This window comes from Nicotiana tomentosiformis, chromosome 1 (assembly GCF_000390325.3).
Source record: "Nicotiana tomentosiformis chromosome 1, ASM39032v3, whole genome shotgun sequence".
Lineage (NCBI taxonomy): Eukaryota > Viridiplantae > Streptophyta > Magnoliopsida > Solanales > Solanaceae > Nicotiana > Nicotiana tomentosiformis.
In genome coordinates this window covers 76,197,314-76,213,066 of record NC_090812.1, presented here as the reverse complement: position 1 = coordinate 76,213,066, position 15,753 = coordinate 76,197,314, and the positions used below count along the sequence as shown (strand labels likewise).

At 38.4% G+C, this 15,753-nt stretch overlaps 1 protein-coding gene across 1 annotated transcript; it reads right to left on the bottom strand.

Moving 5' to 3' along the window:
- Nucleotides 1-220: 220 nt before the first annotated feature.
- LOC104095658 (phosphatidylinositol/phosphatidylcholine transfer protein SFH3-like) lies at nt 221-6,264 on the bottom strand. Its single transcript, XM_009601829.4, has 14 exons — nt 6,162-6,264; nt 5,448-5,573; nt 4,329-4,584; nt 3,783-3,882; nt 3,422-3,688; nt 3,241-3,318; nt 3,031-3,132; nt 2,896-2,945; nt 2,685-2,784; nt 2,467-2,562; nt 2,284-2,382; nt 1,965-2,046; nt 899-1,278; nt 221-603 (listed from the first exon to the last, which is right to left on the bottom strand). Exons 2-14 carry the CDS (start codon nt 5,491-5,493, stop codon nt 517-519), a joined length of 1,743 nt encoding a protein of 580 aa, XP_009600124.1. The 5' UTR covers nt 5,494-5,573; nt 6,162-6,264; the 3' UTR covers nt 221-516.
- Nucleotides 6,265-15,753: the final 9,489 nt, after the last annotated feature.

Genomic DNA, 15,753 nt, shown 5'->3' with positions numbered 1-15,753 from the left:
GGTAAAAGAATAAAAGGCAAATAATGATTCATATGAATTTGCACCAGTAAATTTGTCAAGCCTTCTCAATAACTCATCTTTGTACCTTAAAGTACAAAATCGTTCTTGATTCAGTGGGTTGGTAAAGCTTTATCTCCAAATCTTACCAAGAATAAAAAGGACAGAACAATCTAATGTGTGTAGTGAAATTTTTTGCTGCCATGGAAAATAGCTACTGTAATTTGAACAAAAGCAAACAGCAAACTGCTTTCATTTTTATTTACAGAAAATACAAGCCGATGTATACGTAATGTGCCATAATATACGGCATTTACAATTAGAGCTCCATAGGATGTATGGGTGAATGTAAATCTCGCAGGTAATGTAAAAAATATTCAAGTGTTACAGAGTTAATTTTACAAATATTTGAGATCATTCAAACAGCCTTTTATTGGGCAAAAAATCACCATCTCTGCATCTATCTAAAGAAATTCAAACAACCCTATAATATTTCCAATTTGTTTCAAGCTTTTGCGCTTAGAAAACAAAGAACTTCTTCTTCTTCTTTTTCTTCTCAAGGGCGGATATGAGCTCTTGTTGACGAACAAGAGCTTCTTCAAGAGCCTGCCAGTTAAACGTAAAGTATATTAACACTCTTACTCAAATCTTTTTGGAGCATCAAGCTTCTCAATCACATCTTCTGGTCCCAAATATTAGTCGTTTTGGCAAACTAGAATTGTTTCAAAACATTTGACATTTTAGAAAAACAATAGGAAGTTACTATTCATTACCTGAGATGTTTAAGGAGAGATACGGATAGTTTAGACAAATACTCTTATAATTAAGTCTATTAAATGTCATTTTAAGGGTCGTGCAGAAACATTAAAAGACAGATAATATGAAAAAAAGAGGATAATACCTTCTTGGTAGCAGAAAGCTCTTGCTCCAAAGTATCAACCCGATTCATGGCATTGTTAAGCATTTCCTCTTTCTCAGGTGGTAAAGAAGAAGGTTTATGGCTAAGAGTAATGACCTTATCCTCAAGATCTTCCATGCGTTTCATCATGCTAATATAATCTTTTGTGGAGATGACATGTCCATTTAACTGAGGCTGTCCTTTAATAATTTCAGCACTACACAAAGAACCAGCCAAGAGGGTAGCATCTGTAAGCTTTCTCGGCATGTTTTTAGTCATCCGAACCAATGTCACAATTCCCATGACTAAAGTCATCACTCCACTGAATACGGGGTTGCTAAATCCTTCGGGCGACTTGCAATTATCGTGCACAGGGAAGAAATCTGTAGATCAACAGAGCAAAACAAGTTTATGTTGCAGAAGAATGAGCAGAATGAAAAAGCTGGTTATTTGAATCAGTGGAACATCAGCTACGAATGAGAATGTTATAAATTAGGTCCAACTCAATCTCAAAAGTTAGCTCATAAGGTGAAGATGTCGAATACCAAATAAGGAGACAGGATGTAGACACTTAACGACAATATTTAGAAATAGCATGTAAACTGTAAACATGAGTCAAAGCAAATTGGCCCACACTAGCGCTTCCATGCAGTAATTCTTACCAAAGGTGATCCTATTACAGGAATAGCTTCAGGGACACCTACTAATATTTTCATTGTCCAGTAATCACTTTGGTCACTATGTAAGGAATAACTAGCTATGCCACTGGCTGTAGACCTCCGGAAAACAGATGCGTGCAAACTGAATATTGAAGAAATATAAAAGATTTGATACTCCCTGGCATGCCCCGGGACATTTAGAGCTTGAACAACATAACATAGGGTCTAACATTGGGTAAACCAAGAATTGAGATGGATCTAACTCTAATACTATGTTAAGAAAATGAACCTTGGGATAAACTCAATCACGAAAGCTATCATATGAGGTAAAGATTGCTCGAGACCATATAAAACCAACAACACATTCCCTCAACCAATGTGAAACACTTAATAATGAGTGAGTATTGTACCTTTAGAATTGGCAAAGTTGTTAGCTTTTACAACTTTATGCCAAGTTGCATCAACAGCCTTGTCCACAATAGGGATATCAAACTGAAAATTAAAACCAAAATGTAGAATTTGGGTTAGGGTATAGTTGAGGATGAATCGTTGGTGTTAGAATATGAAACCCATTAAAGTATTAGAGAAGTGAAGAAACTAAACAAACTACTCTGCCAACTCTTCCTGTCCCATTTTTTCCTTAAAAGAAAGCAGATATGTAGGTGAAAACTGAATTCGCATTAAGTTTACTCTTTAGTCCCAAAAATTATGGATGAAGAAGCAACTTACTTCCTCGCGAACAGGGGAAAGCTGGCCATATGCCATATTATCCCTTTGAACGTTGGGAGAGTCGGTTCCCTTTTTAAAGGAAGTGTTCTTCTTTACATTCTGCAAATATATTTAATCACTTCATAATTATACGAGCAATAAAAGTAACTGATATAAAAACAGCAGACATGAGAGTATACACACCTTGGTGTTAGCATTGTCATCCTCTGGGATAGTCTTCTCATCAAATGAGACCACAATTTTGTGTGAGCAGCATTTATGCTCACCATTGCGAACCATCTGACATCAAATCAATCACAGATCTCAGGCATGTCAAAGGAAAGTGATACTACTGAGCGATAACGTGCTGTCAGTCGACAGCACTGAACATGACTTATTAAAATTACAAGGTTGAAAGTTACCTTCATTATTTCTGGATCATTCCACGGGCCTTTATCAGAAAGCATGCATCCTCCTTTGTCAGCACAAGTACATGTGCCCCCTAAGAACTCTGGTAATTCGCTGGTAAAATGCAGTAGAAGCAAATCAAAATCAGGCTCTATGCGATAATCTAATCAGCAACGCACAATTTCACCTTAAGTAAAGAGTAAGTTTAAGTACTACTAGAGTTACCTGGCATCAATTACTTCAAGCAATTTGCTTTGGTATTTATTGCCTAGAACCTAAAAAGAAAAAGAATGATACTTCTGTTATTCTAATGAAAATGACAGAAACAGTACTTGGAAGTTAGGCTGATTATGGACTTACATGGATCTTTTGGGTGGTCTTTGGGTCAAGGAACGACTTGACAGAGTTCCACAAGAGCCTGAATCCAGAACCAGCATTGATGATGTACATGCGGCACAAACTCTACAAAGCGATTCAATTAAACAACAGGACTTAAAAAACTCTTATTAATATATGAATGGCTGTTATGCAGGGCTTCAGCCTTTAGCTTAGTGAAAGGGAAAGAAGTACCTCAGGATAATTGTTGCCGTCAATAGCCTGGAGGCGTTGAATGAGATCCCTTGCTGACTTGTTGAAATTTTTAAGTCCCTAAGGCGTTGGCGTATATTAAATTAGTAACCCAAAAAATAAGGTATGTTATCTGATATAACAGATTAAATCAGACTAACTAGGTTTTGAGATCCAATCATACCACTCCTTGGACATCCAGAATGGTTGTGCTTGTGTCAATGTGTCTTTTGGCTGCAAGTGAGCAGGCTGGCATTTTCTCATTAATGGTCCTCTCGAACTCCTGTACGTGGTACTTGAGGTAGCGTTCCATTGTCGTGGCTTGCAATAGTTTGACAGAATCTACTTGACCAATTCTTTCAATGTAAACTGGTCTGCCTTCCTTGTCAACTCCATGATGCCCTTGTGGATAGTACTTTAGAACTTGTTCCTTTTCCTTGAAGTCAAAGTCCTAATAAAGATGTGCAAAAATGCATTGATCAGTTCCTAAAAATGTTAGATTATATAGTTTTCCCAACAAATTCTCACTAGCATTTTCAAAGTACCTCCATTATGGTGTCTGCACCAAATTCCCTCCTCCACTGAAGCATATCAGACCACATCTGCTTTGTTTTCTCAATATCGAATTTCCTAGCTTTCAAGAACCTGTGTACATCATTCACAATGAAAACCTGTCATGAATTATATTTCGAGAAAAAGTCCAAATTTATCCCTCTACTAAAATATCTTAATTTTACTCTTTGTTACACTTTTGGCCCATTCCCTGTTAACTTCAAGGAAATTGCAGCATGGATTGGGTGGATCCATGTGTCAAAATACTTCGAGAAAAAGGTCCAAATTTACCCCTCTACTTTTGAATATGGTTTAAAATTATCCTCCGTTATACTTCTCTCCGCTTGGGTCAAGGACAAGTAGAGATGATTTGCTAACTATAAGGGCCTCAAGGTATAACAAAAGGACGCAAAATTTAGATATTTTGTGCAGTAAAAGGATATTTTTTTACCCTTTTCTTATATAAAAAATCCACTTAGCATGAAAAAACAAAGGTATATTTCTATCATGTACATAAGGAAATGAGGATTTTTGGTTACCTTAGCATCAAATGATAATCATCATGTTTTGCGGGAAGTAATTCGTCAAGGATAAGTGCTTGACGGAAAGCATCAACTGCCTTTAATTCCTCTGCATCATGTTCATCCTCAAAACCAACAGACATGACTCTGCTGTGTCTGCGGCCCCTCTTTGTTAGAGAATTCCTGAACTTGGCGGAGGCATTAATTGCCGCTTTCTTGATTGACCCAAGCCTAGTCTTCCTCTCATCCTCGTCCATGTCAATCTTTTCTAGACCTGTCAAATAAGAAATTAAACATATGCACAGAGGCGGATGCAACATAGTGTTATCGGGTTCAACTGCGCAGTACTTTCAGCGCTGAATATAAATTTATAAAATTGTAACAAATAGTGCATATGAACCCATAACTTTAAAAATGTAATGGTTTCAGTACTAAACGTTTTAAATATTGAACTCATAAATTAAAATCATCGATCTGCCTCTGTACATGCATATGCATATGTTGGCTTAGAAATCAAGTTGACATAGCTTTTACAGCATATCCATCAGCAGAGGATAAATGATATGCAAGACACAGACTAACAACAAACAAACTGGGGTTAAAACTTGTGGAACTTTTGCATATTTTGAAAAAAAAAAACATATGACAAGATCAAGGATGCCCTGGTGGGAAAAGTTACCCACTACCTGTGCTCAAAGGCGGAACTAGGCGGACGCAAGGGGGTAATTGAACCCTCTTCATCGAAAATTATACAATGTATATAGGGAAAACACGATATTTTTGCATATACATAAATTGTTGCATCTCCTTTGCATAAGGGAAGATTAATGTGTAATGACAAAGGTGATTCAAAAATTTGCTTTAGGTTATAGGAAAATCGGGTGCTCTTTTTACATTTTTTGAATCCCATTGATATAATTTTTGGCTCCTCCACTGCGTGTGCTGGTGGAAGATAACATGTATTTTGTAGAATAATCGAGGTGCGCAAGTTGGCCCAAATACCATAGTTATTTAAGAAAAAGAACAGATGTTTTAAGTACATAACCAACACAGAACATGAAGATGGATAAAACACCAATTTTGTGTCAAGATTAAGACTACAAATTAAATGCAGCACACAGTTAATTAAAAACTTACTTGGCCTGTGTGGTCTTTCAAGAGGTCCTGATTTGTTGTCACTCATGATTGAATTAAGTTAGCTGTCTGAGCACAGGGAGATGATCGTCAAAGTTTGTCACAATTGGAGTTCTAATCTTCCTACACCTTTTCAAGTGAAAAAAAATGAAGTCAGAACAGAAAAATATTTCAAAAGTACCAGCAGAAATAAGCAGTTGATCACTGAAACAAAGATTTCGTTCATATTCAAAACAAATGTAAATTCATCAATATAAGTAGTCCAAAATGCAACGACAAACATAAAGAGAGCAAATTAAAGCAAAACAAACATGGCTAATTTTAATACAATGGGGGTTATATATACTTATAAATTTGGTCATGTGGATGCGGTATATATTCAACGGGTTAAATTAAACTCAATATTTTCAACATGAAAAATAGATATTTATGTGAAAACTACTAAAATGTTAACAAATGGAGTACTAAATTCTGAATCAACGATTCCAAAAGTAAAATATATTCAATGCTAAGAAGCTTGAATTTTGAGACCATCATATTTAAATTATGAATCGACTTCTAGATATATATACCATAGCACTTTACGTGATGAATTCCAAGAAATTCTTGAAGAATAAAGAAATAAGAAAGTAATGTCAATATTGATGGTGTAACATGCAAGAAAAAACGGAAGGGAAAAAAGGGAGAAGAAATGAAGAAGGGAATGGAGATTATTACCAGTGACATGAGTGGCAGGGACATTTGAGAAAATAGGAAAGGAGTTGTGTTATATAACACCGAATTAATAGTCAGTCTCCGAAAGTATTGGCGTCCCAATAACTTAGCTAATGGACAAGCGCTAATATTTCTTAATTATTTCTATTTTTCTAATTAGAAAAAAACATAACACCTATCATTTATATTCTGGTTCTGAAGATAGAATTTAACACGGTGATTTGGATAGAGAATTTGGCAATATTACTGGTAGTTTTAATTTCTCGATTTGACGAGGTCTTAACACTAGTCAAAGATACAGCTAGCTCATTTCTTCTTCGTGTTTTAAAAGCGTAGTGCGAAGCCACTACTATGTTCATATTACAGGTACTCTTCCCACGCTAAGCCTTTTTTTTTTTTTTTTTAGCTCGATTAAATCCGGATTCGTGCCAGAAAGTCCTATATTGGGGGTAAAGAGCTCTCTGTCAAAGATAAACTTCATACTTAGAGCTCAAAATCGAGAACTTTGATTAAAAATAAAGGAGTACTTACCGGTTACCACTCCACCACAACCCGTGTTGGTCACACTAAGTCTTACCATTGGCATACATTTCAATGACACTATTATTATTTACGAAATTTATCAGTTTTTTTTTTTTTTTTTTTTTTGTGTTTTCTCAAAATTTATTTTTTAGGTCTAAAATGGTGAAAGTTGTTTTTGTGTAACTTATTTGCATATTTTATATAACTTTTAAATATGTAAATTTCGAACAACTTTATGAACGCCTGGTTATGTAACTTTTAAATATGTAAATTCCTAACAATTTTATGAACGGTTGATTTAAATCCTCAACTCCAATGTGATGGGTGTAAGGCCTCAAAAAACTTCTAGGCATAGAAAAGATATTGCATTATTTCTACTGAATGTTGGTTACTCGATATTAAGGTTTGCCAAAGAAAATTGATAGTAATAGCTTAATAATAAGTCTAAAATGTAGTTTGTCTTCATTGGTCATCAAAATTTGCTGTTTCTTGTATTTCGAACTCTATCGTTCTTTTATAACGTAGAAGTAGTGGACATGTCTACGACGTTGACAATGTTGTCAGATGAATTTACAACTGCAGTTTAAATTTTTCCCTAATTGCAATTACTTTTAAGCTTGCATTAATTAATGAATCTTAAAACAACTCCTCTTCCTCGTTTAATTAACTCAAACAACTATTTTATCCCTAATGATGAAAAATCCCAACAGCTAATTTCTCAAATATATCATCCTCTGTCTCTCATAATCATGTCCGAGAACACCTTTACTATAATACCAGGAATACAGTGTGTTTTTCATAATTAATCTTAACACTTCATATAACTTGGAATTCTACCGTAGTAGTATCAACAAACTAAGACTAGTAAACTTTCCAAAACTGATAAGTAGTGAATATAGTCTTAATTTATTTCCAAAACGTTTGAATAATGCTTATGAATTTAATCATGTCTCTATTATGTTATATTTGGTTCATGTGAAACTCAGAGTATATAGCACTATATTTTCCATTATTGCAAAACTTACATGTGAACTGAATGATTGAAATTCATAATGCATTCTTGGATTGAGAATTATTGAGACATTGGTATATAAATGCATATGGGGTGAAGGGGACTGGTGGTTGTTTTCATTTTGTTCAATAAAATACTCAAATTAGTTAAGGGGTCAATTTAATATCTTCTCCAATAAAGTTTATTGTAATATAATGATGATAAATAAACCACCATTATCAAGCTTACATCACCTTAACTCAATTGGCCATGAATTTAACATTATGTTGCTCCACTAAGAAGCATTGCAAGCTTGCAACCTTTTGGCAAAGGGAGAGGGTGTCACTATTTATTTATTTATTTATTTATTTTTAAATTGTTACGTTTTATCAAATACTGGATATAGGATTTTTATGATATCTCGCTCTAACTGGCACCAAAGTCTTTCATAAATTTTAAATATTGTTTTAAAATTGCTCTACAAGAATATTCTCATACAGAAGGGAAGAACAAAGCAAGAAGTTTAAAATCTCAAATATGAGTGGATGTGAAAGAGAAAGGAGATTGACTGTCAGTTGGTCAATTAACCGTACAACACATCTTGATCAGGCAACTTGTTCTATTTATGTATTTTCAATGTAAACAGTTTACCTCTACAAAGTTATTTCCATAATTTTGATCACTTTTATATATTGGAAAAGTAAAAATCTGCTCTCCTAATACACAAATGAATTGGCATTTGGAATTGGTCAACTTCTAACAAGTTCATTTCCCGGTGTTGCTTATCAGGGGTGGAGCTAGACCTTCTTGTAACTTTTGTCCAAACCCTCTATTTATCTTAAAAAATCATTGAATTATGTATAAATTGTCAATTTAAAATCCAATAACTTAAAAAAAATTGAATATTGAACTCATAAGTTTCAAATCCTGACTCCGCCTCTGTTACTCATCCCAATCTTTCACAAATAAATTGATGTTTATATAGTTCTTGTGTTAGGTTTGACTTCTTTGCTCTAATCTTCGCAATAGGAGTAGTTTATTGTATACGGACAAAACCGATCAGTCCGTCGTACAAACTGGTCGAGATGGCAATACTTTGATCGAAGAGCGTCTTCGTAATATCAGATTGAGGTCCAAAGTCAGGTCATCAAGCTTCGAGTTCTAGGACCGATTAATATCAAGCTCGATATCATTATCGATCTCGAATCCAAATCGAGCTACGAGGAAAGCGAAGTTATCGAGCTTAAGATTCATAGGCCGACTGGCACCGACCCCAAATCGATATCAGACTCCGAGTCGGAATCGAGCTTGAGTCAAGATCGAGAGCTCAAGTCAATACCGAGCTCGAATCAACATCGAGCTCACAGACAAGAGCGTTGCAACCGCACTAGGGGAGAGAATCCTGGCAGAAATTAGGAAAAAGCTACTTCATCATGGGCTCCCCACTATGTATTTTTTATTATATCTAAAGTAGGATCCCTCCACTATAAAAGGGATAATTGTTGTTTCTGCAAGGGATCATTCACATTGTAACAAGAATCCTATTTTCTCATATTGAAAGATTAACCCTTTGCGAGCTCCATTACTTCATCTTATTTTGCGCATTTATTTTCTTCCTTTCAACTGTGTTTATCTTTCATTCTTTATAGTCAAGATTGGATATTTCTATTTCTCTTTACGATTTGTGTCAAATTATACCACATACCCTTAGAATTACGTACAAATTCAACCCTATCCAATTTTCAGGGTAAACAGTTTGGCCCCCACCGTGGGGCTGAGGATAACAGTGGTTATTTGATACAAATCTACAACACACACCATTTTACTCTTGTCTTTTGAAGGTGTCTCTGACTGCGGATTAGCAATGGCAAACCCTCGATTAATGGCTTTACCTATCGAAAATGAAGCCGGCCTTCAAGATGAAACCAACAACTTGACACCCAGGGCCGGAAGGCCGCTTATCGATGTCGTGGAAGCTTGAGTCGGAGTACCTGAAGCTCGGGTCGAAGTACCACTAGATGTTAATTCGCATGTGGTCCTTGAGGCAAACCAACATTCTGAACCTGAAAATAGCGTTCATGGCGGTACTCGATCTGCAGCTCGAGACACCCATAACGTTGAGGAGAACAGAGTCAGCTTGCGTATGATTTTTGAAATGCTGCAAGCCCAACAGGTAGCAATAGCTCAGTTGCAGAGCCAAACCCAGGTACCAAGCAGGCCGGAGCCCAGTCCACCTCAAGAAATTGCCCACAGAACTGAGCCAGCCATAGTAAGGTCAAATGAGCAAGAATCGGGGACTACTCCCGAAATTGCTAAGATACTCGAGGAGCTCATAGAGCGGATCAAAGCAAACGATAAAAGAGTAAAAACATATAATTCCAGGGTCGATCAGATCCCGGGGGCACCACCAATGATAAAAGGGTTGGATTCCAAAAAATTCGTGCAAAAGCCTTTTCCCTCGAGTGCATCCCCAAAACCAATCCCAAAAAAATTCTGCATGCCCAAAATTTCCAAATATAACGGAACTACCGACCCCAATGAACATGTCACCTCTTATACATGTGCCATCAAGGGTAATGATTTAGAAGATGATGAAATCGAATCTGTGTTGTTGAAAAAATTCGGAGAGACCCTCTCAAATGGAGCAATGATTTGGTAACACAATATGCCACCGAATTCCATCGACTTATTTGCCATGCTGGCAGATTCTTTCGTAAAGGCACACGCCGGTGCCATCAAAGTCGCAACAAGGAAATCAGATCTTTTTAATGTAAAACAAAGGGATAACGAAATGCAGAGGGAATTCGTATCCCGATTTCAAATGGAACGCATGGAGTTGCCACCGGTCACAGACGATTGGGCCGTTCAAGCTTTCACCCAAGGGTTGAACGAGCGAAGTTCGATAGCATCACGTCGGCTGAAACAAAATTTGATCGAATATCCAGCTGTAACTTGGGCAGATGTGCACAATCGATATCAGTCAAAAATCAGGGTCGAAGACGACCAATTAGGAGCTCCTTCCAGATAAGTACATCCAAACAGGTCAGTTATTAAAAACCAGAGCGACATCGACGGAGAACCAAGGTCGAACAGAGACCAATATCAACCATACACCTCAAATCGAAGGAACAATGGTTCGGGATGCAATTCCGTCCAGAACAATCGAATGAGAGATCAAGGACAGAATTCTCGGGGACTAATGAGCAAAAGTGATTTCAACAAATATGCCGATCCTATAGAGGCACCTCGATTATCGGAATATAACTTTAGCATCGACTCATCAGGCATTATATCGGCAATCGGAAGGATCAAGGGTACTAGGTGGCCCAGACCCATGCAAACCGATCCTTCCCAATTAAACCCAAATTCAATGTGCAAATATCATGGCACACATGGCCACAAGACCGAGGATTGCAGAAAATTAAGGGAAGAGGTAGCCCATCTATTCAATGAGGGCCACCTTCGAGAGTTCCTCAGCGATCGAGCCAAGAACCATTTCAGAGAGAGAGATGCTAACAAAAAAAATGAACAGGAGGAACCTCAACATATCATTCATATGATTGTCGGTGGGGTCGACACTCCACAGGAACCCATACTCAAACGCACAAAGATACCGATCGCTAGAGAAAAATGAACATGAGATTATGTGCCCGAAGACACTTTATCATTCAATAACGAAGAAGCCGAAGGCATCTCTCAGCCCCACAACGATGCTCTGGTAATTTCTATCTTATTAAATAAAGTTCAAGTTAAGCGTATTTTAGTGGATCCAGGTAGCTCTGCGAATATCATCCGATCGAGGATCGTGGAGCAGCTCGGTCTGCAAAATAAAGTCGTGCCCGCAGCTCGAGTCTTAAACGGCTTCAATATGGCCAGTCAAACAACTAAATGGGAGATTATTCTACCGGTAAACGTGGCTGAGACCATCCAAAATACCAAGTTTCACGTAATCGAGGGCGACATGAGGCACAATGCCCTACTCTAAAAGCCTTGGATCCACAATATGAGGGTGGTACCTTCGACTCTCCACCAAGTAATAAAATTCCCGACATCGGATGGTGTAAAAATAGTGTACGGGGAGCAGCATGCTACGAGGGAAATATTTGCGGTCGATGAGGTAACGCCGATATCAACAGTATCAACCTCGGAAAGGTCAAACATCAAAGGTAAGCGAGAAGTTAAATAGCAATCACAACTGCCAGCCTCGACCGAATCGGAGAAGCAGGAAATAAAAGAAGAGGATGAGGATTTTCTGACCCCTCGAACTTTTATCATCCCCGAAGATTCTGACGCCACCAAATCAACGGTCGAAGAGCTGGAACATGTTATATTGATCGAGAATTTGCCCGAGAGAAAGGTATACCTGGGAACGGGATTGACCCCCGAACTCAGGAAAAAACTTAATCAATTTCTTATCGATAACATAGATTATTTTGCTTGGTCCCATTTAGACATGACAGGGATCCCACCGTCGATAACAACACACCGGCTGAGCCTGGACCCTAGGTTCAAACTGGTGAAACAAAAAAGAAGACCTTAGTCCGAGGTAAAGCACGCATTCGTAAAGGACGAGGTAACTAAAGTTCTCAAAATAGGGTCGATTCGGGAAGTAAAATATCCTGAATGGTTAGCCAATGTAGTTGTAGTCCCTAAAAAAGGGAACAAACTTAGAATGTGTATAGATTATAAGGATTTAAACAAGGCGTGCCCCAAAGATTCTTTCCCACTGCCTAACCACGGCCGGTCATGAGATCCTTACTTTTCTCGATGCCTACTCCGGGTACAATCAAATTCAAATGAACCCGGAGGACCGAGAAGAGACTTCATTTATCACCAAGTATGGAACGTATTGTTATAATGTAATTTCCTTCGGGCTAAAAAATGCAGGAGCTACTTACCAACGCCTAGTAAATAAAATGTTCGAAGAACAAATAGGTAAGTCAATGGAAGTTTATATTGATGACATGCTAGTTAAGTCCCTGTGCGCAAAGGACCATTTGACTCATTTGCAAGAGACGTTCAAGATTTTAAGGAAATACAACATGAAGCTAAACCCTGAGAAATGTGCTTTCGGGGTTGGTTCGGGCAAGTTCCTTGGCTTCATGGTATCGAATCGGGGAATCGAGATCAACCCCGATAAGATCAAGGCCATCGAAGACATCGCCGTCGTGAATAGTGTAACAGCCGTGCAAAAGCTAACCAGACAGATAGCCACCTTAGGCCGATTCATTTCGAGGTCGTCGGACCGAAGCCATAGATTCTTCTCTCTACTCAAAAAGAAGAACGATTTCGCTTGGACCTCGAAATTCCAACAGGCGTTAGAAGAATTGAAGCGATACTTGTCGATCCCACCACTACTTCACATACCGAAGGCAGATGAGAAACTTTACTTATACTTGTCGGTATCGAAAATCGCGGTGAGTGGCGTACTAATTCGAAAAGAGCAAGGTATGCAATTTTCTATTTATTATATAAGTCAAACCTTAGGAGAAGCAGAAACTAGATATCCACACTTAGAGAAATTGGCACTTGCACTGATAAGCGCCTCTAGAAAGTTAAGACCATACTTTCAATGTTACCCCATATGCGTGTTAACCACTTATCCACTTCATAATACTTTGCACAAGCTCGAACTATCGGGCCGATTGGCCAAATGGGTTGTCGAACTCAGTGGGTACGATATCAAATATCAACCCCGTATAACCATCAAGTCTCAAATTTTAGCGGACTTCGTGGTCGATTTTACACCAACCATCGTACCCGAAGTTGAAAAAGAATCTTGATAAAATCGTGTACATCATCGGGGGTTTGGACCCTCTTCACAGATGGTGCTTCGAATGTGAATGGGCCCGGGCTTGGCATCGCTTTAAAAAAACCCCATGGGTAGCATTATTAGGCAATCTATCAAAACTTCTAGGTTGACTAACAATGAGGCTGAGTACGAGGCCATGATTGCAGGTCTCGAACTAGCTAAAAGCTTGGGAGCAGAAATCATTGAAGCCAAATGTGACCTTTCGAAGTTCGAGAAGATAGGATGCAAAGGTATTTGGAAAAATTACAGGTAACTTTGCACTGTTTCAAGGAATGGACTTTACAACATGTGCCTCGAGAACAAAACAGTGAGGCCGACGCACTTGCAAGTTTGGGGTCATCGGTCGAGGACGATGAGATCGACTCGGGGACCGTCGTTCAACTCTCAGGATCCGTAATCGAGGAAGGTCTTGCCGAGATAAATTCTACAAGCTTAACCTGTGATTGGAGGAATAAGTATATTGAATACTTGAAGAACGGAAAACTCCCATCGAACCCTAAAGAATCGAGGGCCCTACAAACCAAAGCTGCTCGATTCCTGTTGGCTGAAGATGGAATATTATACAGAAGGATATTCGATAGACCATTGGCAGTATGTTTAGGACCAGGAGACACCGATTATATTTTGCGAGAGGTACATGAAGGCACTTGTGGGAACCACTCCAGCGCCGAATCACTAATTGACAAAATCATTAGAGTATGATACTACCGGGATAGCATGGAAAAATACACTAAGGAGTTTGCTCGAAAATGTGATAAATGCCAAAGGTTTGCACCGATGATCCATCAGCCCGGAGAACGATTTCATTCAGTCCTATCCCCATGGCCATTCATGAAATGGGGGATGGATATCGTCGGCCCTCTACCATCGACCCCAGGTAAAGATAAATTCATTTTGTTTATGACTGATTATTTCTTTAAATGGGTTGAAGCACGGGCGTTCGAGAAAGTGAGAGAAAAAGAGGTTATAGACTTCATCTGGGATCACATCGTCTGTCGATTTGGGATACCCAAAGAAATAGTATGCGACAATGGTAAGCAATTTATCGGTAGTAAAGTGACAACATTTCTCGAAGAACATAAAATAAAAAGGATATTGTCAACACCTTATCACCCCAGTGGGAACAAACATGCCGAATTGACAAACAAGACTATCACCCAAAACCTGAAGAAAAGGTTGAACGAAGCTAAAGGGAAATGGAGAGAAATTCTGCCCGAAGTCCTTTGGGCATATAGAACAACATCGAAGTCTAGTATGGGGGCAACTCCTTTTTCCTTAGTGTATGGTTCCGAAGCATTAATTCCAGTCGGAGAACCCAGCGCAAGGTTTTAACATACATCGGAGGAATCAAACCACGAGGCTATGAGTACTAGCCTCGAATTATTAGATGAAAAACGAGAAGCGGCACTTGTTCGAATGGTTGCACAAAACAACGAATCAAAAGGTACTACAATAGAAGAACCAACCTCCGCCACTTCAGGATCGGGAACTTAGTCCTAAGGAAGGTCATCACCAACACTCGAGATCCTAATGAAGGGAAGCTCGGCCTGAATTGGGAAGGACCTTATCAAGTCCTCGATATAGTCGGAGGAGGGTCTTATAAACTCGGAACAATGGATAGCGAACCATTACCAAACAACTGGAACATATCACTCCTCAAACGATATTATTGTTAAGGTACATTTTTCTCCCTTCTTACGTATATATATATATATATATTTGACGCAAACTCATTGCAGGAGTTCTACCAAAGACATTGAGACCTCAGGTTTTAAATTACGCGTTGCACTCTATTTCCCTTGGATCGGTTTTTATGCCAACCAGGTTTTTCCGGCAAGGTTTTTAACGAGACAACAACTATGTGCTACCTGAGGACAATTCAATAGTATCCAAGGATTCTTTACAATCAACTTCGAATACTGGGGGGCTTTACCATCGAACAAATCGAGTTTGATACTAGAAAGTTATTTCATACCAAAGCCATGTCAAATAGGGTCTCGATAAGGAAAGGTGTAAGGGCCAAATGGTCAAAACAAACCATGCCTGCATAGTTTTGTTCGAGTCCTGGCACAAAATACGAAAACATGTATAATGACCTCTTTACCGATAACTCATATTTTGAAAATTTCGTTCTGCTTCATGATTATGCTTAAGGGCCGACCACTACCGAAGGAGTTTTGAAAAACTTACACCATAAAGCCTACGGGCTACGATATTTCAAGTTCGAGTTCGAGTTCGAGCAATCACTCACTCGACTATTGAGCCTAAGG